Source organism: Abramis brama (assembly GCF_963993115.1).
Source record: "Abramis brama genome assembly, chromosome: 7".
Lineage (NCBI taxonomy): Eukaryota > Metazoa > Chordata > Actinopteri > Cypriniformes > Leuciscidae > Abramis > Abramis brama.
Window position 1 is genome coordinate 33,049,024 of NC_139969.1, and position 25,034 is coordinate 33,074,057.

The 25,034-nt window shown below is 36.9% G+C and overlaps 2 protein-coding genes across 2 annotated transcripts in view; one reads left to right on the forward strand and one right to left on the reverse strand.

Moving 5' to 3' along the window:
- Nucleotides 1–3,342: 3,342 nt before the first annotated feature.
- On the forward strand, nucleotides 3,343–10,351 carry slc35d1b (solute carrier family 35 member D1b). Its single transcript, XM_084120209.1, has 13 exons — nucleotides 3,343–3,638; nucleotides 4,041–4,074; nucleotides 5,128–5,214; nucleotides 5,297–5,364; nucleotides 5,494–5,565; nucleotides 5,682–5,750; nucleotides 5,957–6,059; nucleotides 6,854–6,946; nucleotides 7,116–7,183; nucleotides 9,083–9,161; nucleotides 9,253–9,335; nucleotides 9,642–9,694; nucleotides 9,846–10,351. Exons 1-13 carry the CDS (start codon nucleotides 3,457–3,459, stop codon nucleotides 9,854–9,856), a joined length of 1,002 nt encoding a protein of 333 aa, XP_083976335.1. The 5' UTR covers nucleotides 3,343–3,456; the 3' UTR covers nucleotides 9,857–10,351.
- Nucleotides 10,352–11,668: 1,317 nt separating this feature from the next.
- The window catches only part of mier1b (mesoderm induction early response 1b, transcriptional regulator), a 36,995-nt gene continuing 23,629 nt past the window's right edge, over nucleotides 11,669–25,034 (reverse strand). Inside the window, exons 12-13 of the mRNA XM_084120208.1 lie at nucleotides 13,984–14,111; nucleotides 11,669–13,821 (exon numbers count right to left, since the gene is read on the reverse strand). Of these exons, the coding sequence (XP_083976334.1) occupies nucleotides 13,532–13,821; nucleotides 13,984–14,111 (418 nt within the window). The 3' untranslated portion in view covers nucleotides 11,669–13,531. The remainder of the gene's footprint in view (nucleotides 13,822–13,983; nucleotides 14,112–25,034) is intronic.

Sequence of the window (25,034 nt, forward strand, 5' to 3'; positions counted from 1 at the left end):
CAGCACAGTGGAAAAGCCAACAGACAAGCCCTATATTAAAAGTCACACTTCAAAGTAAACTATGGTTCATTTATGCATTCTTTTTTTATTATTCTAAAAGCAAAAATAATTAACATTTCCAGGAAATAAACAAAATAGCTTTCTCTGAATCTTTAAGTCAAAAAGTATAGGGGAAAGCAAAAAATCACAGCATCATAGAGAAACAGAAGAGAGTTGGTGTGTTTGAGATTTGTTTAAATGATTGATGCGGTGAGCATGGGCTTGTTCAAATGGATTATTACTGTCGACACAAAGGGATGAAGGGCAGCGATCTGTTGTTTTGCTCAAGCCCCCCTCTCTCCCCCTCCCTCACTTTCCCCCTCCCTGCCTCCCACAGTTTCTGTGTCTGCGACTGATCTAGCATCCAAAAAAACAGGGGAACTATGTCAGAGGCACAAGTGTGCAAAGACATCTCTTACTTGCAGAAAATGACAGAGCTCACAGGCTCTTTTGCTGAGAGGAACAGGGACAATAATTAGGTAAACATCCCATCGGTTGCTTTGCTTGGTAAACACAAAACGAGATCATCCAAGTAAAGCTGCTAACAAAGGCCAGCCTGACCTCTTGAAATGAGCTTTGTGTTGAGGTCACAGATTAGACTCTTAAATGCAGAATCAATAACATGCTGTGTAAATAATTTAGGTAAGCGTGAAGACAGTGATAATTGTTAAAGATTGATAGATGTTGTTAAGCAGATTTGCAGTTGGTTTTGGCTCTTGGGCTGTTTTTGGGGAATAATAGGGTCATCAAGGGATGGGCTGGTTTTATTACTCTGGAAAGAAAGAGGTGAGGATCAGCAGGTCAGTGGATCGAGAAAGGACATTTTAAAGGTGACATGCTTTCATTAAAATTCCACTGCAACTTTCTTTTTCAACATCAATGCCTCGCCAACTAAAGTGGGCCACCAGTCTATGTTTTCACCTTGATTGGAAATGAAAATCTCACACACACACACACACACACACGCACACACACACACACACACACACACAGAATGATGTTTTAAAGGGATAATTCATCTAAAAATAAAAATTCGGTCATCAGTTTCTCACCCTCCCTTAGTAAAAAATGATAGTTTATTGTATTTGAAATATATTCCCTTTTTCAATAGTAGGCTACATTGCAAATATACTAACAAAAAAGGTACTATCTTTAAATATATTAAAAGTATATTAGCATCATGCTTTTACATATTTTCACAATACAAATTTTAACACACTTTAAAATAATTGTACTTTAGTATATTTTATAAAAATATATTTTATAAAAATATACTTGAAGGGAAAATTCTGGGGGGTTTTTTGTTGTTGTTTTTTTTAAGTGTATTTATTTGCACTTTACTTAAAAATATATTTTAGGTATATTTTACCTGTGTGCATTTCAATGCATTGAAAGTATACTTTCAAAATACATTATAGTATACAATAGTATATTGTACAAAGTATAGCTAAGTAATATTTGTCTATTAATGTGCATTTGTTATTGAAGACAAAGTGTGCAATTTGTAGTATTTGGAATAAGCCAAAGTTATTACTGAACACTTTTTATACAAATATAATACACTTATGTTATATTGCTTGTGTGTTTCGAAGACACTCGTAATTAATTTGTAATGTACTTGTAATACAAATAAAGTATACTTCACTTTAATATTACTAATCCAACATCTAATTGGTCCCTACACAGGCATATACTTAAAGTATACTAAGTATACTTGAAGTTGTTCCAATATAGCACACAAAAGTACACTAAATACACTTAAAGTTATGCTTTACTACAATTTAATTACTACTAAAATATACTTAGTACAAAATTAGTTGTTCCAAATTAGCACACTTCAAGTTAACTAATCATTAACACAGTTGAAGTATACTAAATTAGTCTGGCTGCAAGTATACTTAGCACATATTTTTTTCTCACCATGATCATATCGTTCCAAATTCTGTGGAACAAAAATGAAGATATTTTTGAGTAATGTTTGTGTTTTTTATTTGTCCATACAATGGAAGTCAGTCATAACCAAAACTGTTTGGTAGCCACTTTCCTGCAGAGCATAGCTCTAAACCTAATAAAACACATCTGAACAAGCTAACCAAGGTCTTCAATATTATTATTAAAGCTACAGGCAGGTGAGTTTGATCTAAACTCTGCAGTGAAGTGGATCTCGAGGGCCAGAGTTGCCTATCCATGCTCTAAAACATCTATGAGTTAAATCCATTCGGTGGCATCAAAATTCGAATGATCTTTAAGGTGCACGCCAACAAAACCCTCCAGTAACACTAAGCACAAGTACACTCACACCCATCCCCCTATGACAGGATCACACATCCCGACGAGTGTGAGCTGTTGTAAGAGCAGTGATACTGAGGTGAAAATTGGGGTCTGGGGGCCACATTCCTTCAAACAGGCAGCAGATTAAATCTAAGATTTTGCCTCTTACAGCTCATAAATCCACACTGGGCCCTTATCCTGCAGACAAATGGGGTACACCTGATTTTTGAATGGTCTGAAACAGGTCTGCAGTTTTTAATCTTGTTTTAAGTTTAACACAATGACAAAACAACCTCATTACCACCAGGGGATCCCTTAAAATGACTGGCGACCAACACTGCAAAAATTCTTGTAATTTTTATAGGAAAAATACTTTACTATACAGTGAGAAAACGTCAAATTAAATAGTAAAAATTTACTGTCAAATTTAGGTTTTATGTTTTTGTACTTCTTCATGTTTCTACATGTTTCAGACTCATTGTTTTAATTTTTGCTGAAAAGCCAACAAATATAGGCTGCTGCTATATAAATAAACTATATCTTATTGTAGGCAAGAGTTGAAGTTAAGTGTCTACAAAAATAATAATAAACCTACCCTCAGAAATGTTAGCGAAAGTGTGACAAATAGCTCATGTAGGCCTACTTAAAAAAAAAAAAAAAAAAGATCGAAAGATCCATCACTATATGCACAAATATGTAGGCCTACTTTTCACTTATGAGGTTTTTGTAAGCAAAATGTGGTTTACCACTCAACTACTGTGTACAGTACATATTTGAGGTGCTTTAGCTCCACCTGTTGGCTACTGTTAATAATGTTTTGCAATAATGCAATAATTTTGCTATTGGAGCAAATGGGAATAAATAAATAAAAACATTTGCAGTAGCCTAGTTCCCTGTTCACTGCTATAGAAGTTTACCGAACTATGAGGATATCCAATTCTGAGAACCCCAGAGATGTGAAAAGGGTCCATTAACAGTGCCAGGGACCCGATACGGCCCCGCTTCCGCGTTCCACACCCGGAAATGTGAAAATGGTGGGTGGAACACTGTCCCTTTAAAACTTTAGTGAACGAGTGAAGGGAACACTTTATTGTGCAGAAAAGTAATTGGGCCTTTTCCTCCGATAAACACTAGCATCAGGTAGACATGGCGGACGTACGAAAAGTTCACTCTGCGAGATATACTCAGAATAACGCAAAAGATAATGTTTCGCTAGGAGAAAGCAGTGGCAAATCTGCGTTATTTTTGAAGTTATTTGCTGCAGTTTTCTACGGGATCTCTTCTTTTGTCATTGTTGTCATTAACAAGAGTGTTCTTACTAATTACAGGTAATGAATCACATTCATATTCATTCATGTTTTTTTTCAGCACATTCATATTCAACCTGTGTGTTTTATTACCAGATGCGACCGAGAAAGTATAGTGATGGATCTGACCGCGTAAACTCTGTTTCGCGAGATTTTGACTCTCACTCACCTTTGCTATGATATGACATATTGCTTGGTCATAGCTGTTAGCACATATGCAAACACGTTAATACATTACTGTTTACTCTAATGTAATCTAATCTCCCGTATTATGATTTTTAGTCTTTTAAACAGAAAAACTATTTGCATAGACAGTATGGACACTTAGACATATTAATCGTTTCTAGTAAATGAGCGCTCTATATGCATTTCATTAAGAAGTTTATTATTTTGTGCACTGTTATTCTGTGTTTTCCCACTCAGATTTCCATCCTCTTTAGCATTGGGAATTGGCCAGGTAAGAATGTTGAATGCTCATGCCGTTACATTTCTGATCATTTGTATTAGGTCTTCAGTGTGTGTTAATTGTGAATCTCACGAAGCCTATTAATTAGATCCATTTTTTTGCAGTGACATTTTCATAAATGCATAACATTTTTAAGAAATCATTTAATTATTGTATGAAGTCGTTTTTTTTATTATTTTTTTATTATATTAAATATATAAATTATATTTAAATTAAATTATTTAATTATCTTGAAGCTTAAGCTAATATAACTAGTCCATTGCAACAATATAATATTAGAGTATTCATTATGCATTATTCATCTGCAATCCAATCAAGTAATGTGTAGAAAGTACCAAGCATAAGTTTCCAGAAGTACCAAGCCTACTTATGTGTAAATTTAGCCTCCTGTTTTATTCTTCTGAGCGATCTTCTCATTTTCTTCTTTTAACTGGAGCAAAGTTAGCAAAAGTTAGCCTAGGTGTTTATCACGACAGTAGTACTAAAGTCAAAGGCCACAGTCAGTATCTGTGCCAATTACCTCTTCTCATCTGTGTTTGAATGAGACTGCAGATTGTTCATTGTACTGAAATATTTGACTGCTCAATCCTGCGATTGACCACAGGATGTTCCAAGCAACTGTGTAATAAGACATTTTCTTGTCAGGTTTTCTGAGATTAACCGCACTTTAGTTTAGTGACATGCCACTACATTGACTTGCTCAATATTCATCTAAATAGAACGATTGCTCTCAGAAATAAGGTGGAATGTACATGTTCAGCACTTAGCTTTCATAATCTGTAAGATTCATTCACACATGTAGGCCTACTTGCAGTATTTGCTGTTTTAGTGACTGTGACATCACAGACAGCAACATAGTGTCGGCCCAGATCCGGCCCGCTTTCTGGTACACGTGGATTCCACAAGGCCCAGATGTGGGCCGGACCTGGGCCGACACTATGTTGCTGTCTGGTATCAAGCATTTTGTTTATTAAACATATATTTTACATACATTTGGCACTTCGATTCCAGTAGCTGATGAAAGTTCATTATGTTTTTTTGCAGATGTTTGCAACTGTTGTTGTGCTGCGAGCAGCAAAATCATTAAATGTGGTTGATTTCCCAGATTTTGATAGGCATGTACCTCATAAGGTAGGTCTGAGCACACTCAAGGCCAAACTATACTTCAGTTTTCACGTATGTAAGATCAATTCTCACAATATTTAATGTGTAGGTATTTCCACTTCCCTTTCTGTATGTGGGAAATCAGTTAACAGGCCTGTTTGGAACGAAACAACTGAAGTAAGTGTGGTATTCTGAAGAAAAGAAAACAATGCTATGAAACATTTTGTAAACTTTCATGCACAGCTGTTGTTGTTATTATATACTGAATGTACAATAATATAACATGCTGTATGATCTCTTTTGCAGTCTTCCAATGTTTACTGTGCTCAGGCGATTCTCCATTTTATTCACAATGCTGTTTGAGGGTTACCTCCTAAAGTATGTCTCCACAGTATGATTCTGCTTTTGTATCAGTTTGCAGTTGACCCAGTTCAAGTTGTAGGAGATGTGAGATTTACACTCACATTTATTGTTTGTTGTTTTTCTATTTGTAGAAAAACGTTTTCATGGTCCATAAAGGCAACCGTATTCACCATGATCCTAGGAGCTTTTATTGCTGCAAGGTAGCTTCAAATGCAAACTCGATAAAAATATTGCATTTGAGATTTAATTCCTTGACCTCACAGAAAAACATTTTCTTTTCACCTGTTTATGAATGTAATCGCAACTCTGCTGTGTTTTAGGAGTATTTATGAACAGTGCCGGTTCTTTTGAAATCTGAGAAATGGCTTGTCACTTCGATTAATTTGCCTTTATTTTACTTTCACAGCACAGATTTAGCTTTTGACCTCCATGGATATGTGTTCATTACACTTAACAACATTCTGACTGCTGCAAATGGGGCTTATATGAAACAAAAACTGGACTCCAAGGTAATTTAACCCATAAGCCTAGTTTATGCTTGACATGTCCACACAAGTGCAAGAGTGTGTACAACAAAAGTCCCATGACTTCAAGTCCAATATCTCTATCAGTTGTTCTGTTTTAGAAAGAGTATGCCTTTTGTGTTCAGACTATGATACACAAGTGTTTAATATGTGTATATGGAAACTGTGCATTCTGTCATCTTTATTTATTTCTTAGTTAGGGTGAATTCAGTTAAAATAGGACATGGAAAAAATGGCCCAATAATCCTGAATTAAACACTTGGGCCTGGTTTCACAGACTTTGATTGAGCCAGAATTAGTCCAGTTTAGTTTGGACATTTGAGTAGTTTTTATAAATGTGCCTTAGAAAAAAAAAATGTGCTGGTGTGCATCTATAGAAAAAGCCATGACTGACATATTTTAAGATATGTTAGTGCCAGTTGCTTTCCGTTAAAATGACTCAAACATGCATTTTAGTCTAGGACTAGGCTTAAGCCTTGTCTGTGAAACCGGGAGTAGTGTTTAGGCTTGTGGTGTCTCCCCAATTTCATGCTTTCATGAGCCCAGCCAAATAGTCGGTCTACAAAATGTATGTTTTAGTGTTTTTTTTAAATATCACAGATATTTTATTTGGACAGAATACATTGTTACTTTAGAATTCTTGTCAATCAATGTTTAAATAAGAGACCTGCTGACCCCCTTCTTTTAACCCATTTTTAGTCTAAAATAAAGTCTAGTTAAAAATGTTGGTTAATTTTTCTCTTATTTTACCAAATGATTTCCCCCTCCTTGCATTTCAGGAACTTGGAAAATATGGGCTGCTGTATTACAATGCTTTATTCATGATTATTCCCACTATGATTTTAGCATACTTAACTGGAGACATTCAGAAAGTAAGAATTTTAATAAATAAACATATTTATTTATTACACTAAATGTTTTGATAAATGAAGGACAGTTGGAAAAATAGATCTAAATTCTGCTTGACTTTTTAAGAAAATGTACATAAAAATCAATAAAAAAGATTAAATATGATCTTTTGAATTACTCTTGAATTTTCAGACTTTGGAGTATGATGGTTGGACTGACGTTTTCTTTGTGATTCAGTTTGTGTTGTCTTGTGTCATGGGGTAAGTCTGATATTTCTAATCTTTTTCTTTACTTAAAAGTCACAGTCGCTCTACAGTGTTATCCTACTCAACTGCTTACTCATGACACATAGCAACACAGCTAAAATGATTCCTAATATATTGGACCTTTTATTGAAAGTAGTGGTAACACTTTACAATAAGGTTCATTAGTTAACTACATTAGTTAACATTAACTAATAATGAACTGCACTTATACAGCATTTGTTCATCTTTGTTAATGTTAATTTCAACATTTACTAATACTTTATTAAAATATTGTTAACATTAGTTAATGCACTGTGAACTAACATGAACAAACAATGAACAGCTTTATTTTTATTAACTAACATTAACAAAGATTAACAAAAACAGTAGTAAATGTATTGCTCATTGTTAGTTCATGTTAGTTAATACATTTACTAATGTTTAATAAAGGAACCTTATTGTAAAGTGTTACCAAAGTAGTCTATTTTTACCTGTTGAGACCAAGCCGCAACCTTCCGGTCTCTCTCTTCAATCCAACAAGTGACTTAAACTGCAGTTCATCGACTAGCCACTAGAGACAGGCTCCAAAAGAGTGTCAATCCCATGTTAAAATGGCCAACTTTACAGCAGAAACATTTTTTTTACAACCTGGTACAAAAAGTGATTTTGGTCTATATAGCTTATTTTGTCCTTCATGACAACTGTGAAGGAGGTGATTTTTTTTTTTTATAACTCATCCGTTTAAATTATATTTAAGGGGTGTTTGATTATGATTTCACTTTTTTAACTTTAGTTAGTGTGTAATATTGCTGTTTGAGCATAAACAACATCTGCAAAGTTACAACGCTCAGAGTTCAAAGCAACGGGAGATATTTGCTTTTAAAGAAATCACTTTTTAAGGACTACAACAAACAGCTGGTAGGGACTACACGACATTCCTCCCTGGTTAGTGACATCACGAAACCTAAAATTTACATAAACCCCGCCCCCGGAACTATCAAGACAGAATATGCTAATCAATGACTAGAAGATAACTACACATAAGCTACATAAATTCATCAACTAACCATTCAGAAATGTCCTGTTGCATTTTACATGTTGTCACTTCTTGAGTCTCTCCATCATTGTCTGAATCCGGTTTTAACATAAAAGGCTAAAAGTTTTTGAAATGTTCAGTGCATGTCTGTGTGAGTGCAAGCTGTTGAAGCTCCGCCCTCTGTCCCGGGAGCAGCAGCTCGTTTGCATTTAAAGGAACAGACACAAAATGGTGCGTTTTTGCTCAGCCTCAAAAATTGACAATTTTGACATGCTATATAAAAATATCTGTGGGATATTTTGAGCTAAAACTTCACATACACACTCTGGGGACATCAAAGACTTATTGTGAAAAGGGCATTATACCACCCCTTTAAGCCTTAAAGTTGTGCATAATTAAGGGCGTGGCTACTTGAGTGACAGGTGGATTGCGGCTGCTGTCACTACTAGCTGTTTGTCTGCTGTCTGTTAGCGTCACGTTAGCGTCAGATAATCCCGCCTCTTTGCCCATTTTCGTTTATCCGCTGCCAAGATGGTGACGGCCGGCTCCGCCCACTTTGGGCTTCAAAAACGCTCTTCAGAAACCTACGGATGATGTCACGGACACTACATCCATTGTTTTTTACAATCTAGGGTTGAGACGTGGCTGCACAAGCACCCGTAAGAGTTGTGTTTGTAGTGTTTGAGTTGGGGGAGGCATGACGTGCGAAAGGGGTGTTTACTAAATATGCTGTACTTTTCTAATTCCACTACGCGTTGCAGAACCTACATACTTCACCTTTGAGCTGTTTTTTGTTTTTGTCATTTTTTGAGATGTTAAAACTGATATTCTTTTTTTCTTTTTTTGTGATTCTAATATCTCATTGGTTGTTTTGGCAGGTTTATACTCATGCACTCAATTATGTTATGCACACATTATAACTCCGCTTTGACGACTACAATTGTTGGCTGTATCAAGGTAGGTAATTCACTGAATCTTGGCGATTGAGAAGTGTACTGTAAATATGATCAATTAAGAGTAACTGTGTTTCCTTTAACCAACCCGACAGAATATCTTAGTGACATACATCGGGATGGTGTTTGGTGGAGATTACATCTTTACTTGGGTTAACTTTATCGGCCTAAATATCAGGTAAAAAGGTCCATTGTAAAATGACAGTGAAGAAACTTAGCCACAGAATTTTATCTCAGTATGAGGGTCATTCATTCTCATGAAAGGACTGTAAAAGAAACTACAAAATGTGATGTCTTTTCCTTGAATGATCAAGGTGCGGCAACATTGACAAATTCTGGATTTTCTCAGAAAACATGAATTTAGAAGAAATAATTAAGATATTAAATGTGAATAAAAACAAAATTTAGGTAGAATGTCAAAATGTAAATCTGTATAACCCGTACATTAAAAAAATTAACTTTTCTTACCTTTTCCCCCCAATAGCATTGCTGGCAGTCTTGTGTACTCGCACATCACGTTCACTAAGGAACAAAAAAGTAAGTGCAGGAAAAATGCGTATTTGTGTGTGAATCAAAACAAGGATCTGTTCAAATCCATCTCATAATTTCCATGTCATGGTTTCATTTTGTTTCATTTGGTTTCAAAGTGTATTTGAGATGACATGTAAAATGTTGTGTCTTTTAATAGAAACAAGTTGATGGAACAATAGGAGAATGTTGATAATACTCATGGGAGTCAAGAACCCAGTCCGTCTCATTTCACAGCGCCTTGAGTGCAACTGTGTCCAGCAATCTTTTCAGCAACTTTGGTACTTTTCATTAATCAGTTTCTGTTGCCATGGTAACTGACACTGAATTATTTTTTATTTTTTTTACATTTAATAATGTTGATTTTTTTTTTTTAAACAACAACAAAAAACAAGATGGATTGTTTGCATTATGTAAATCATGCACAGTATTTCTAAAAAAAAATTAAATAATTTTTTAATGGTCTAATGATATTTGGAAAGACAAATGTTAAAAAAAGTGTAAAAAGAATAGTTTTATTGAAGTTTTTAGATGGATGACAAATTATTTTCTTTGCCATGATATGAGATCAACATTTTCTTTTGTCTCTGTAAATTGTAAATGTCTCTATCTTAGTTCAAATTGAACTGATCAATTCTAAACAATAAAAAATTAAAATTTTCTGTATTGGATGAGTTTATTTGTTAGTGAGGAATCAAAATTATTTTCTGTGGTAATTAACATTATGCCGCAAAAGCTGTCGATAGAGCTTATATTGAATTAAAAGGTTATAATAAGGTTATAAAAACCCCAGGAACTTTGCCTACATGCAAAAAAAAAAAAAAAACCTGAATTGATACATCAAACATATCGAAAAGGAATCGCCTTTTTCCACCTTTGTTGCCATTGGCTTGGCTTGCTTAATTGGGGACATTAAATTTAACATTAAATTTAATATTCAACAATAATATTGATCTGCCTGCACTGACACCATTATATGAGAACTGAACTGAGCTGGACGATGACATCACGGTTTTCTCCAGAGCGGCTATATATATATAAATGAACTAAATTAATAACTTTTTTTAAAACAAAAATGAAACATCACTGAACTTACTTAACCTGGACTGTGACGCTATTTTATTCTGGAAACAAACTTTTTTGCATTATTTTCCTGTTATCTCTGTAAAGCTGCTTTGATACAATCTTTATTGTAAAAAGCGCTATATAAATAAATGTGACTTGACATACACTAATGTTTGATATCATTTGAAATGTCTCAGTGCGACTAGTACAATGGTTTCATCCACACTATAACAGTAGACTTTTATAACAAAAAGGTTATGTTGGTCGACCTTTTTGAATACCACTCTGCTCATTCGACTGGCGAGTTTATGACAGATATTTCAACCTTAAAGGATTAGTCAAGGAAAAAGTTGCTTCGAACCCGTGAGAATTTCTATCGTCTGTTGAACACAAAAGAAGATATTTTGAAGAATGTCGGTAACCAAACAGTTGATGTACTCCATTGACTTTTTTTTTTTCCTACTATGGAAGTCAATGGGGTCCATCAACTTCAAAATATCTTCTTTTGTGTTCAGCAAAAGAAACAAACTCATACAGGTTTGAAAGAACTTGAGGGTGAGTAAATGATGACAGAAGTGAACTATTCCTTTAATTTGAGCTCTTTTTACAAATTCGAATCAGATGAAATTACAAAATCCGTTTTCTTTTGTTTGTTCTGTTCTAATTTAATTAGAGCCAAACAGAATAAGGGTTTTGCATAGAAGTACTAATAAAAGACAGAAGACACAAAAAACCTTCTGCGACCCTACTGGAATCGCCATTGCATTCTGATGTAGTATTTCCATTGCTCAGTAAATTCACAATAACATATATTAGATATATGGCAGTGGATCAAAGTCTGTTCATCGATTTAAATAAAACACCTCTCTGCACTACTCCAAAAATACCATCAGTAATGAACCAGTGTGGATTCCAAAATCATTGCTATTTAAGATGTATTTAATGCATAAGTTCTGATCAGAATGAGTGCATACATCGCACTCTAGACCATTTAAAATAAGATTAATGCTACAATCACATACATGAAGCTAAGAGAACTCTTCAAATGGTGACAAACAACACAAATGACAATAAATAAGCCAATGAAGATGACCAGAGGAAATATAGCACCATGATTTCTTAAGTGTAAATGAACATCTACCACAGAACGAGGTGTAAAAGCAAACTTTTTTCTAGAAGCTGAGTGCATGTTTATAAAGGAGTACTGGAGCTGTATTACAGTGAATTTCTGTCAACAAAATACTCAAATATTATTATTAAAATGTGGTTATGGACATATCTGTGGCCATAAGATCCAGTTTCCATGTTTCATTAATTCAAAACATTGCAATAAACATGGCTCTAGGGAAGTACAACTTGTTAAATCCAACTGACCCACAAAGTAAACAGTTTTAAAAAATAAAATAAAAACATTGTTTTTGGTCAAAGATATTCCATAAATTCCACTGGGCTATTTCATAAATTTGGAGTAAATATTTGCATTGATTTGAATTATATAACTATGAATTCTGACTGCTTTTAAAACTGTTGGCTGAAACATGTTACTTAAATTCACTGTTATTGGTAATTCTGTTATAGTTCGTTGGCTACGAACCGTATAATCATCCAGTTTCATTAATTACAAGGATTTGAGTTCTCACAATCAGCTTCTGAATATCATGTACAAAGTACACAAAAAGTAAAATCTAAAGATGATTTGCAGTGCGAATATCAAAACAACATGTGCAAGAAATCTATTCCAACCTACACATATGACAAGAGCCTCTTTTATCATCATAAACAATGAGAAATGCCCACGGGTATTGTCAATAACATGCCCTCTAAAATTTTTAATTTTCAAAAGAAATAAATTATATTTTGCTCAAAGAAAACGAAGCCCATTTTAGAGCTATAACATTTTTGAATATTCTTATTACATTAATGTGAAAATATGTACATAGAAAAGTATTTCTATATCACGGTAGTATTTAAAAAAAAAAAAAATTACTTGTCTTCGTCTTTATTTATGGCAGTTGTAGTTTTAAATCAATCACTGTGTCCAGACTGGGTGATATTTTTCCTCATTGTATTACAGTAATCTACGAGAAATGAATGAGAATGACTAAAACATTAGATACCTTTAGGTATAATGCTAAATAATGGTCCCAAAAATGGGCTTCATTTCCTTTACACTATTAAAAAACACCAACAAAAAAAACAAAAAACAATGAAAAGTAAACAGATTCACTCAGTTAATAGAAAATACAACTAACAAACCAATTTTCTGGACACTTTACAAACACAAAGCTTAGAAGGAGTGATTCCATTGGCTTATTTATTTTGACTACATCTGTGGGGAGCTTGCAGTATGCCTCCACTAACACAAACCAGCTGAGCAGTGAAACATTAGTATATAATGTAAACCAAAACACAACTTGATTTGCCTGGAGACATACTGGCCCCGCCCTGAACACAAGAGACCACGCCCACCAGCATTCATCCTCATGTATTACGTATAATGGCTTATACAGCATATTCACCCATTTTCAAAATGTCTCAATAAAAAATATAAATATCTTGTTGATAAAAAAATATCAGAAAAATTCCATTACATATAGAATATACATTTCTCTGTAAAATGGTTTCTTGAAAAAGGAGCATTAATCAGCTGTGGTTGGGTTTGGAGGATGGTGTTTTTGGAGCAGCTCAGCTTTGGGTTTAGGGTGAATAGGGTGAGAGGTGTCACAGCCCTGTCCCATCTCCCCAGTTTAAGATTTTGGCCTGACCTTTGGTCTTGGTCTCTCAGTCTTCTTTTACCCTGGAAGGGTCCGTCTCAACCTGGGCCAGTGACTCTGATTCTGTCCGGCACTTTTTTGTTGGTCTGTCTAGGCTCTGGCAGTCATGTTGGTGATTCACTGAGCCATTTCTGTCTGAGTTATGAGTGTCTGTAAGGTTACAGCCGTTGGAGTCCAGATGATCTGCGAGTAGACTGTGTTTAGATGCTCCGTTTGACTGAACAGATTCACTCTTCAGCTCATTCACACTACTCAACATCTGTGTGGCGACTGCACTGGAGCTGTGACTGGTGAGTCCTGAATTGAGAACCACAGAAACAGGCTTTAATGCATAGTTGTAACAAACGATTCAAACACACCACATACAAATTTAATCCAACCTGGTTTCTACTAAATATCTTGAAAGAGGCACCAAAGCATTTCAATTTAGTGTGTAAAAACCGACACTGTGTACTGTACCGTTGTGGCCGATAGTGTCCTCTCGCTCTGATTGGCTGGTGCAGCTGCTGGAGGCAGCAGGAAGAGGCGTGGCTGCTCGACTGGAGGCAGTGCTTTCTGTTTCATCTAGAAGTCTGTCCATGTAATCCCTACCCAAAAAAACACAAACACACCTTATTTTGAGAAACAACAGACACAAAAATGACTCTTACTTTTCAAGAGTGTTAACTATTGGGTTCACTCTTTACAAAAACCAACCAACACTACAAGTTACAACATAAATATTCCTGTCAGGACCACTATCGTCAAATACGACTGACAATTAGCAGACAGTTTGGATTGGTGGTATGGTTCTGTTAGACGTGGATCAGCTGAGAGTCAGCTGATGAGAACTTGACTAACGTGACCTGCCAGAACTGACAATACGCTTGATGTTTAAAATGAAGAGATTTTTGATGTCTTAAATACTGTTGTCATGGCAACACATTAAAGGAGTCATGACAATTTTTACTTTTTTGTTATTTAAATATGTTCCTTGAGGTTCACTTATAATAATACTAAAGTTTTCACAACCAAAAGCTTTCCAACTCGCGTGTGCAAAATTTAGTAACGCGCATTTGTGAATTTGTGAAATAGATGGGTAGTTTTGCACACATTAATAATCAGCACCAGGCGTAATCATTGGTTGTTGTTTGTGTGTGGGTTGTGAAATGCTTGAAAACTGCAAAAAGAAAGTCTCAAAATCCAAATGAATAAAATGAGATCGACTCAGAAAAGACGTCAATGCACGGGTCACCTGATCCACAAATGCACTTCTTTGTTGCATGCGCAAATTATGATACACTAATACAAAAGAAAAAATGTGTATTTATAAAAATGTCTCTATTTGTGCAAACTGCAGCATATTCATTTCATTTTGAATTTTGCACATGCAAGTTGAAAGGCATTTGGTTGTGGATAGTAAAACATATCTGAGACATTTATCAAGTTCATGGATAATTGTGCATGCATTTTTTAATCATCATTATGAGTCTAATTTAATCCCATAGAAGTGCTGTACAGGAGCATGACAATCACAGATGCAGGTGTGTAATAAAAATATAAAAAATATAAAAAAATATAAAGCATTACAAAGAACAACATAAGCCTGAGTTTTCAAAAGAGATTTACAAACCGACAAGGAAGGAGCTACTCTAAGTTGTACTGGCAAGCTATTCCATAATCTGGACCAAACCACCGAAAAAGCTCTATCCCCTCAGCGTTTCAGCCTCTAGCAAGGGACTGTTAGTTAGTTTTGATCACCAGATCTTAAAACTTCTGGAAGGACTGTAGTTCAGACAGATTAGAACGGTGTCGTGTTAGCGGCCCCTAAGTTAATAACTAATGATCTTTGCAACAGAAGTGAATCAATCAAAACTAACTTTAGTTGGACAATAACTTTATTCTAGAGCTGCTGTAAAGCCAAAACAATCTCTGTTACTTTAATTTCCTATTATTACTGTAAAGCTGCTTTGAAACAGCGCTATATAAATGAAGGTGACTTGACTTGACTGATAGATAAATAGGAGCTATATTATGTTGAGCATTTAAACAAAAATAAGAGAATTTTAAAATGAATCCTAAATTGAACTGGCAACCAATGTCGAGCTCACAGAATGGGAGTGGATAACTGTTTTTTTTCAGACACAAAGTGTTTAATTTTAGATAGTAGGCAAAGCTGAAAAAAACTAGAGGCAACAACAGAGGAATCGTGTTTAATGTTAGCTGACTATCCAAGAAAACACCAAAGTTCTGTACTCATTGGGAATTAAAAAACAGATTTGTCGGATGAGACAAAAGCTATAACCTCGGCCTTGGATTCATTTAAAGATAGAAAATTACTAGCTAACCAAAGCTTTACCTCATCCAGACACGCTAACAAAGGTTGCATTGCCGAGAACGAGGAGTTGTTTCTTTTTAAGCAAATAAACCTGAGTGTCATCCGCATAGAAGTGGAAAGATCAATAGAAGTGAACCCAAGGGAAGCATGTAAAGAGAGGAGAGCAATGATGCCAGAACAGAGCCCTGGGGTGAGTCCAGAGTTAAGGAGAGCAGCAGAGGAGGTCAAATTGCCTATTCTGACAGAAAAATATCTGTCTGATAAATAAGATTTAAACCAGTTAAGAACGAAACCTTATCGCCCCACACAGGATTCTAATCTAGATAAAAGTAATGTGCAATCAACAGTCAAATCTAAAAGAACTAGAACCACAGAATCACCAGCATTAGTAACCAATAAAGTATAATTGAGTACTCACAGATTCATTGCTATGAAAAGACTTAAAACCTGACTAAAAATTCAAAGATATGATTGTTGTTTAAAAATGACTGAAGTTGACACAACTTAACTTTTTTCCAATATCTTAGAGATAAAAGGAATGACAGAAATAGATTGGAAATTAATTAAAACAGATGTGCCTAGAGAAGGCTTCTTGAGTAAAGGAGTAACAGTGGCCAATTTTAGGCAGGCATGGACAAAACCACGTTAGTAAATGTTAGTAAACATTTGTTCAGGAAGGATTACAGACCTAGGCCAACAGATTCTATTAACGATTTAAAATACTGAGGGTGCATCACATCAAAAGGGCAGAAAGAGGGTTTAAGGGTGGGAATTATTTATTTAAGGGATTGTAGGGAAATGGGATTAGAAACCTCCCAGGAGACTTCAAGATTAGAAATAGAAAACCCATGGGTGAGCACTAGGTCCTGAGTGTCTATGGATACGAGTAGGATCCTTTCCTTTGGGTTTTGTACACAAAAAAGTTATATATTCTTAATGAATTATTATTTGCAACTTTCATTTTGACCCTCAATGCTGTACTCTCAATGCCATCCGCTATTGTATGCGAGTTGAGTAAGTGTTTTGAAAACATTATTCATAAATGCTTATTTACAGACAAAACATTAAGAAATTACTCACGCTTTGTGATGTGACTGCTATCGAATGGTTTGCTGCTTCATCTTTCATCAAAAGTTTAGGCTACGTTCACACTTAATGCTCAATTCCGATTTATTGCTCAGATCTGATTTTTTTTATATTAGCCATTCACATTATTGTTTTAAATGCGGTCAATATCAGATTCCAGTGTGAACAGATCATAGTCCTGGACCGACCCGCACAAGCAAAAGAACAATAAAAGACGTAATGCAGCACGCTGTCATACGCAAGTAAACATGGAGGTCGGAGGTTATTAAGGTAAGGAATTACGAATTTATTTGTAGTGCAAAACATCTGACCTGTATCGGATTTAGGACCACATATGGAAGTGGCCCATATCAGTATTAAAAATATCAGATTCCATGTGTTTTGTACTGTTCACACTGTCATGACAAAAACAGACCCGAGTCACATGAGCAAAAAATTCCACATTTACCTGCATTTTGAACATAGCCTATGTGAACCCTAGCCTGGAAATCCAGACCTAAATCTGAAAGATTAATGGTCTGGCATCGACTAATGAAAATTGGCCAGCTCGAGGGGCGGCACCAAGCATGCAATTGAAAATCTCACTGCACGCAATTGAATAACACTACGACCAATCACAACAGGCCCCATACGCTCAGCTACCAGCGGAGCTAACTGGTAGATTAGACTCTTGCCGTATCCGGTCGGCAAAACAGCAAAAATGCCCTTCTTGTAAAGGAACGATTAGAGCGCCGTCTTCTGTTCCTCTTTTAGATAAAAAGCCAAGTCCAACTCGTTCATTGTAGCGGCCAAAGCCGCTTCAAACAACTGGTGTTCATCCATAGCCATCTTGCAATTGTTTACTAATGACTTTGACGTCACAGCGCTGTCGTCATCTGTTTAGCTCGCCTCTGGCCCGCCTATATCAGATAACTTGATGTGATTGGTGCAGCTCGGATACAAGGGCATATTTAATGAGCATCATTACTCAACGCCAGAGTAAACTCGCTGAGCAAATTCAACTTGTGCTCTCGCGAGAACTCTGGATTTCCAGGGTATGTGAACCCTGCATAACATTGTGCCTCATTTAGAAAACAATCCACAGTGAAATGCTCCAAACAAGCATACATATAATCCTCAGACGCAATCCAGGACATCAGTATAAATATACCATCCACTCGTTCCTAGCGCTGGGGTCCTTTGGAAGTCTGTACCGAGATGCAAACACGCTGTCTAAACTGAACGCATCAAAATTAACAATCCAAAATATGACTTCCTTTCCTCATCCATTTGTCCAGTTGTGAGGAGTAGCTCAAGCACGTGGAGTCCATCAGAACTAATTCCAAATGAATAAAATGAGATCGACAGCACAACGTCTGGATAAAGGTTGTTTACAATTCTGAAGTTTTAGGTCTTTTGGAATTTACATTTCTCATCTTTAAAATATGCTATCTAGGGTAAACAAGCCATTGACTGACCATGTGGCATATCCAAAATAATGAACTTCATTCAATACCATTCATTCATTCTCTCTTCCAAAATATTGGTTGCTGCTGTTGTAGCCATGTTTTTAGGTGTGGGTATGTAGGTTACTGTTTATGTATTCTATGGTTCTGTTATGTATTGGGGGGGGGGGGGGGGGGGGGGGGGGGCGTCTATAAAAAAAAGAAGAAAAAAAGTAAGATAAAAATGTAAAATTATTAAAGGATTTTGATAAATTCTGTTTCCATGTCAACACATTAAAAATTATTATGCTGTTTATGTTTATTTATGCCTTTTTCGGGTGCTTGGCATGCTTGAATTTTCATGATCTTTCGCACTCACGTAGTGCCCCTTGAATGCAGTCAAAAACTTGAATTCATATATCATACATATTTGCACGTATATGTATGTAGTTCTCATTGAGCCGAACACTGAATTCTCATTGGGATCTGTAGCACCCTCTTTTGACTAAAGTGGTGGGGTTAGTCTTACCTACAGTCAGCAAACTCTGTACTTGTACTCTGTACTTTTCTCATCAAGCCGGACAACTATCTAAATTACCGTCATTAGCTCCAACCAACAGGAAGTCAGCTATTTTGGATTTAATGTGTAATTGTTTGAAAAATTGCAGGTTCTGAATTTTTAAATACTGCTCGTAGAGGATTCATGCGATACACACCAAACTTTGTCAGCATGATACAAAAACATTGGCTGTTTCTCAATTCCAAAAGCAAAACTCGTGGAGACCGGTCTTGACAGGCGACCTTGAAAGAACAAACCTGGAAGGACGCGAGGACACAGAACGCATCTTTGTGAGAATTGAGAGCATGTTTACTAATGCCGAGTTCACACTGCACAATTTTCATACTCGTGTCATACTCGTGACTTCTGTCTGGTTTCACAACCAAACGCACGCGAGAAGTGATAAGAAATAACGCAAGATCACGCGTGGGTAAGAGTTCTCACGCGAGACTGGAATTGTTATTAAAAATTATAGCCTGCAAGAAGATTGCGATCCAAATTGTGCGCTGATTTGCAGCGAAAATGAGAAAAGGAAAAACATTATGCAGGAGGAAATGGTTGGGGAGATGGGGAGCAAGGATTGTGTGTTCTGCAAAGAGTGTTGGGGGTAAATAAATAATTTTGCAATGTGCAGCAAATGTTTGTGCTTTTTTTTCTGTTTGATATAATTGTAAATAGATCTATTAAAATACGGATATTCTGGTCTATAACTTATCTTGCTCTCTCAATGGCTTTAGGTCATCGCCGATGTGGTTTTCAGTCAGAACACATTCACACAGCAGGATTTTGAATTGCATGATCGGCGATTCTCTCAGATTGCGTCTTTGATCATTCACACGGTGTGATTGTCACTCACGTGAACGAGCACCGATTTGCCTATGATTTCGGGCATTTGTCGGCGATCTCGCAAAACCTGTCGGCGAGCGAAAATCGGTGTGAACGATTGCATAACTGGTTCTGTTCCTACATGCCTGAAAGTGGCCACTGTTACTCCTCTACTCAAAAAGCCTTCTTTAGACACATCTGTTTTAAACAATTATCTTCCAATCTCTGTGGTTCCCTTCATCTCCAAGGTGCTGGAAAAAGTTGTGTTGTGCCAACTTCAGTCATTTTTAAATAAGAAGGTTTTCAGTTTCACAGCACTGAATCTGCTCTGTTGGGAGTCTTAAATTATATTTTTGTTGCTACTGATGTTGGTGACTGTGATTTTAGTTCTCTTAGACTTATCTGCAGCCTTCGATACTATCGATCACACATTGCCCTATCTAGACTAGAATCCCATGTGGGGCTAAAAGATTCAGTTCTTAATTGGTTTAAATCTTATCTATCTGAGAGATATTTCTGTGTCAGGATTGGCAATTTTCCCTCTGCTGCCCCCCTTGAATCTGAACTTCCTCAGGGCTCTATCTTGGCACCATCGCTCTTCTCCCTCGACATGCTCCCCTTAGGTTAGATTCTGAGAAAGTATGGAGTATCCTTCCATTTTTATGCGGATGATACTCAGATCTACCTGCCGATAAAAATAAATGACCCTTTTGCATTACATACTCTATTTTCCTGCCTCATTTTTTATTTTTTGTTTTTTATTCTAATTGTGTACGTAACCTTGGTGTTTTCCTAAATAGCCGGTTAATATTAGACAAATGTATGACGTTCCCTCTAGCTTTTTCAGCTTCGTTTACTATCTAAAATAAAAACATTTTTGTCAGAAAAGTCTCTTGAGATAGCCATTCACATTTTTATAACCTCATGTATGGATTATTGCAATTCTCTGTTCTATGGTATTTCTAAGTCCCAGGTAGCTCGACTTCAACTGGTTCAAAATGGTGCAGCCAAATTTCAAGAAAAGTCGCAAATATGATCATGCCACTCTCATTTGGCGACCTCTCCACTGGCTTCCAGTCCAATTTAGGATCGACTTTAAAATTCTTCTATTTGTGTATAAATGCTTACATAAACTTCTGGGAGGGTTGTAGGGACACAATAGATCAGACAGGTAGTTAGGAGTAAGGTTAAGATCTGGTAACCTTAACTTACTGACAGTCCCTTGCACAAGACTAAAACGTAGATGAGATAGAGCCTTTTTGGTGGTGGGGCCTAGATTGTGGAATAGCTTGCCAGTGCAACTTAGAGCAGCATCCTCTTTATCAGTTTTTAAATCTCTTCTTAAAACTCATTTGTTTTCCTTTCATCACTAGCAGGGTGGATTATTGACTCCTCACTGGCCTTCCCAAAAAGACCATAAGACAGTTGCAGCTCATACAGAACGCTGCCGCCAGGATTCTGAGCAGAACCAGAAAATATGAACATATCACACCAGTCCTCAGGTCTTTACACTGGCTCCCAGTTAAATTTAGGATTGATTTTAAAGTATTATTACTGGTATATAAATCATTCAATGGCCTAGGACCTCAATATATTGCAGATATGCTCACTGAATATAAACCCAACAGATCACTCAGATCACTAGGATCATATCAGCTAGAAATACCAAGGGTTCACTCAAAGCATGGCGAGTCCGCTTTTAGCTATTATGCCAGCCGCAGCTGGAACCAGCTTCCAGAGGAGATCAGACGTGCTCCTACAATAGTCACTTTCAAATCCAGACTCAAAACACATCTGTTTAGCTATGCATTTAATGAATGAGCACTGTGCCAATGTTCGTCCGACTGTTTGTACTGTACTGTATTTTATTTTTCTAAACTGTTTTAATTATTCTTATTTCTTTTTATTATTTTAATTTCTTCTATGTAAAGCACTTTGAATTGCCATTGTGTATGAAGTGTGCTATATAAATAAACTTGCCTTGCCTTGCCTTAGCTTTTAATATATGTTAATAGTCGCTCCTTTTTATGTTTTAGGCCCTGTCCACACAGAGACACGTTTAGCTGTATCCGTACAAATTTTGTATCGTATTGGCGTTTCGTCCAGACGGATCCGGCGTTTTCAGAGACTGAAACCACTATTGTTTGAAACCGGGTCCCAAGGTGGATAAATCTGAAAACGTCACCCTTGCGTTTTCGTGTGTACGGCCAATCCGTACATTTTGTGAAACGATGATGTCATCACACCAATTGTCAACTAGTCAGACAACAGACTAAGTCAAAGCAACAACAATTGCCGACTACATGCTTGTGTTCGTGCTGCAGAAGCTACTGAGCCTCTTTTATTTCTTTATTTATTATTTACTTGAATGTATTTTTATTTCATTTCTTTTTTTTTACTTCTTTATTTAGGCCTATTTATATTTTCTTTCTTATGCTATGATGCTTGTCTGTTGTCTGATTAAGACATTTCGTATTTTGTAGGGATGGGCGTTTCAAGCAAAAATAATATTCGACGATTGCTGGGAATTATTTGATTATTATTCAAAAAATGCACCCCTGCCCCACATGATCACCAGTAAAACGGCATTCGCTCAAATTCCACTCTGACATTAAAGTTCTCTGTACTGTAGGCCTACATGTTGTAGCCATTAAAGAAAATGTATTTAGTTTCATATTTATGTGTAAATAATGTTATTTTTTTATTTCATCTATGTTGATTATCTGAAAAGTGAACAGCATGAGCAATCATAAGATGTGCAATATATCGGGAGACATAATTTTGACCACATTAAAGGAACACTTCGACTTTTTGGGACTTTAGCTTATTCACCGTATCCCCCAGAGTTAGATAAGTCCATACATACCTTTTTCATCTCCGTGCGTGCTGTAAGTCTGTTTGACGCACCCACCGCTAGCCTAGCTTAGCACAAAGACTGGATGTAAATGGCTACAGCTAGCATACTAATCCCAATAAGTGACAAAATAACGCCAACATTTTCCTATTTACATGTTGTGATTTGTATAGTCACAATGTGTACAAATAACAAGGTCATAGGAGACACAGCCATTTTTTAAACGTTTAAATACTGGGAACTATTTTCTCAGAAGGCGAAGCACTGCTACTTGGGCGGAGTGATTAGCGCAGCACCCGAGAAGCGCCGTGGTGAGGAGCAGAGAGTTCGCTCAGAGTTGGAGTAATAGAGTCAGCAATTACTAGATAGTAAATGCAAAGTTTACAATCATGGGTGTTCGCTGTATTGTAAAGAGCTGCGACAATAAACAGGGGAGACCAGGTAATACCATGATGTTTCATAGAATTACAACCAAAAATGCTGACCTGATGAATCAATGGCTACTTGCTCTGGATATAGATCCAAACACACCTGTAGACATCATCAAGGACTATCGCGTTTGCTCAGAACATTTCACTGAGGACGACTATTTTGAAAAAATGGAATTTGCCACACGGACCATGAAACGTGTGCTGAAGGATACGGCCATCCCATCGATAGTAAAGACAGGACAAAGTGGATCACCTGCGGCTGTGGTAAGTGTTCCGTTATGTTTTTAGATGACTAGCCTACTGTTACAGTGCCATTAGCTAGATGTAATGTAACCTTAGTGACACTATTACATTAATAGGGTGCTCACTACCATTACAGTTGTTCCCGGGCTCCATGTATCCCCTGTAATGTTAGTATTGTGTTGTCACAAACGCGCTCTATCGCCCCAGTAACAAATAAGCGGCGCTAAAGGTAACTTTCAGGACTGTAGCCTTCAACTTGCTAATGAATTGGAGGGGGGGATGGGCAGTTTTCATTTTTGAGAAACAGTGACCTTGTTTGTGAAATAGTAGGCTACTCCCGTTCTGATTCTCCCCTCGACCTCAGTCTGTTCGGCATCTTGTCTATCAGCTTCCAAAGTTTGTAACTCCTCATCTGTGTATTCTGGCTCAAAACGATATGGTTCTGGATCTTGGTTTGATACCAAATAAAAATCCTCTGACAATTCCTCAAAGTCAGCCATGATCACGAATCACGTTCGCTACTAGCTAGTTAGTCACGTTGGTTTTGTTGACGGAGCGGCGCTTCTCGGGTGCTGCGCTAATCACTCCGCCCAAGTAGCAGTGCTTCACCTTCTGAGAAAATAGTTCCCAGTATTTAAACGTTTAAAAAATGGCTGTGTCTCATATGACCTTGTTATTTGTACACACTGTGACTATACAAATCACAACATGTAAATAGGAAAATGTTGGCGTTATTTTGTCACTTATTGGGATTAGTATGCTAGCTGTAGCCATTTACATCCAGTCTTTGTGCTAAGCTAGGCTAGCGGTGGGTGCGTCAAACAGACTTACAGCACGCACGGAGATGAAAAAGGTATGTATGGACTTATCTAACTCTGGGGGACACGGTGAATAAGCTAAAGTCCCAAAAAGTCGAAGTGTTCCTTTAAGTTTTGTATAAAACCTTTCTTTAAAGTGAATTTCGTTTTGTATAAATTGTATCTTAATTTTAATCAATGTTTCATCAACCAATTGCCTGGATTTAATAAATAAGAAGCAGACAATTTAGCAGACAATTTAATCAGGACATGGAGGCACCAGCGCTGTCATGATCACGGTATTCTCTCCTGTCTCTGTCTCCCCCTTGCGGCTTTTGTTTCCTTGATTCATTCTTCACTCTGACACACCCACTACTCACACACGCTCTCCCTTCATTCACACACCTCGCCCGGACACACCCACTTACTATTACGCTCATTCATTCTCCGCCAGCTGTTTTCCATCATTCTTCTCTTTACTCAATCTATCTCCTCACCTTCTCTTCAGCCAGGTCGCCGCCCCCCTTACCGCGCTCACGTCGGTCAAGTCACGTTTTGAATGGTCGCACTCAGCCCAGTCCGCTTTTGATCGTTTAAAATCCTTGTTTACGTCAGCTCCCATTCTTGCGACCCCCGATCCCTCCAAGCAATTTATCGTGGAGGTTGACGCATCAGAGGTGGGCGTTGGAGCCATTCTTTCACAACGTTCATCCACTGATGGTAAAATTCACCCGTGCGCTTTCTATTCTCACCGTCTCTCTCCGTCCGAGCGAAACTATGACGTTGGTAATCGTGAGCTTCTAGCCATCCGATTGGCCTTGGGGGAATGGCGTCATTGGCTCGAGGGCTCCCCTGTCCCATTCGTTGTCTGGACCGATCATAAAAACCTCGAGTACATTCGATCTGCTAAACAACTTAATGCTCGTCAGGCACGTTGGTCCCTGTTCTTTGATCGTTTTGATTTTTCCATTTCG

Excerpts from the sequence above, each read along its gene's own strand:
- slc35d1b (XM_084120209.1), top strand. The coding sequence starts at position 3,457 with ATGGCGGACGTACGAAAAGTTCACTCTGCGAGATATACTCAGAATAAC. Across the intron at positions 6,060-6,853 it reads AACAAAAACTGGACTCCAAG|GAACTTGGAAAATATGGGCT; the intron begins GTAATTTAACCC and ends CTTGCATTTCAG. Across the intron at positions 6,947-7,115 it reads TAACTGGAGACATTCAGAAA|ACTTTGGAGTATGATGGTTG; the intron begins GTAAGAATTTTA and ends TTGAATTTTCAG.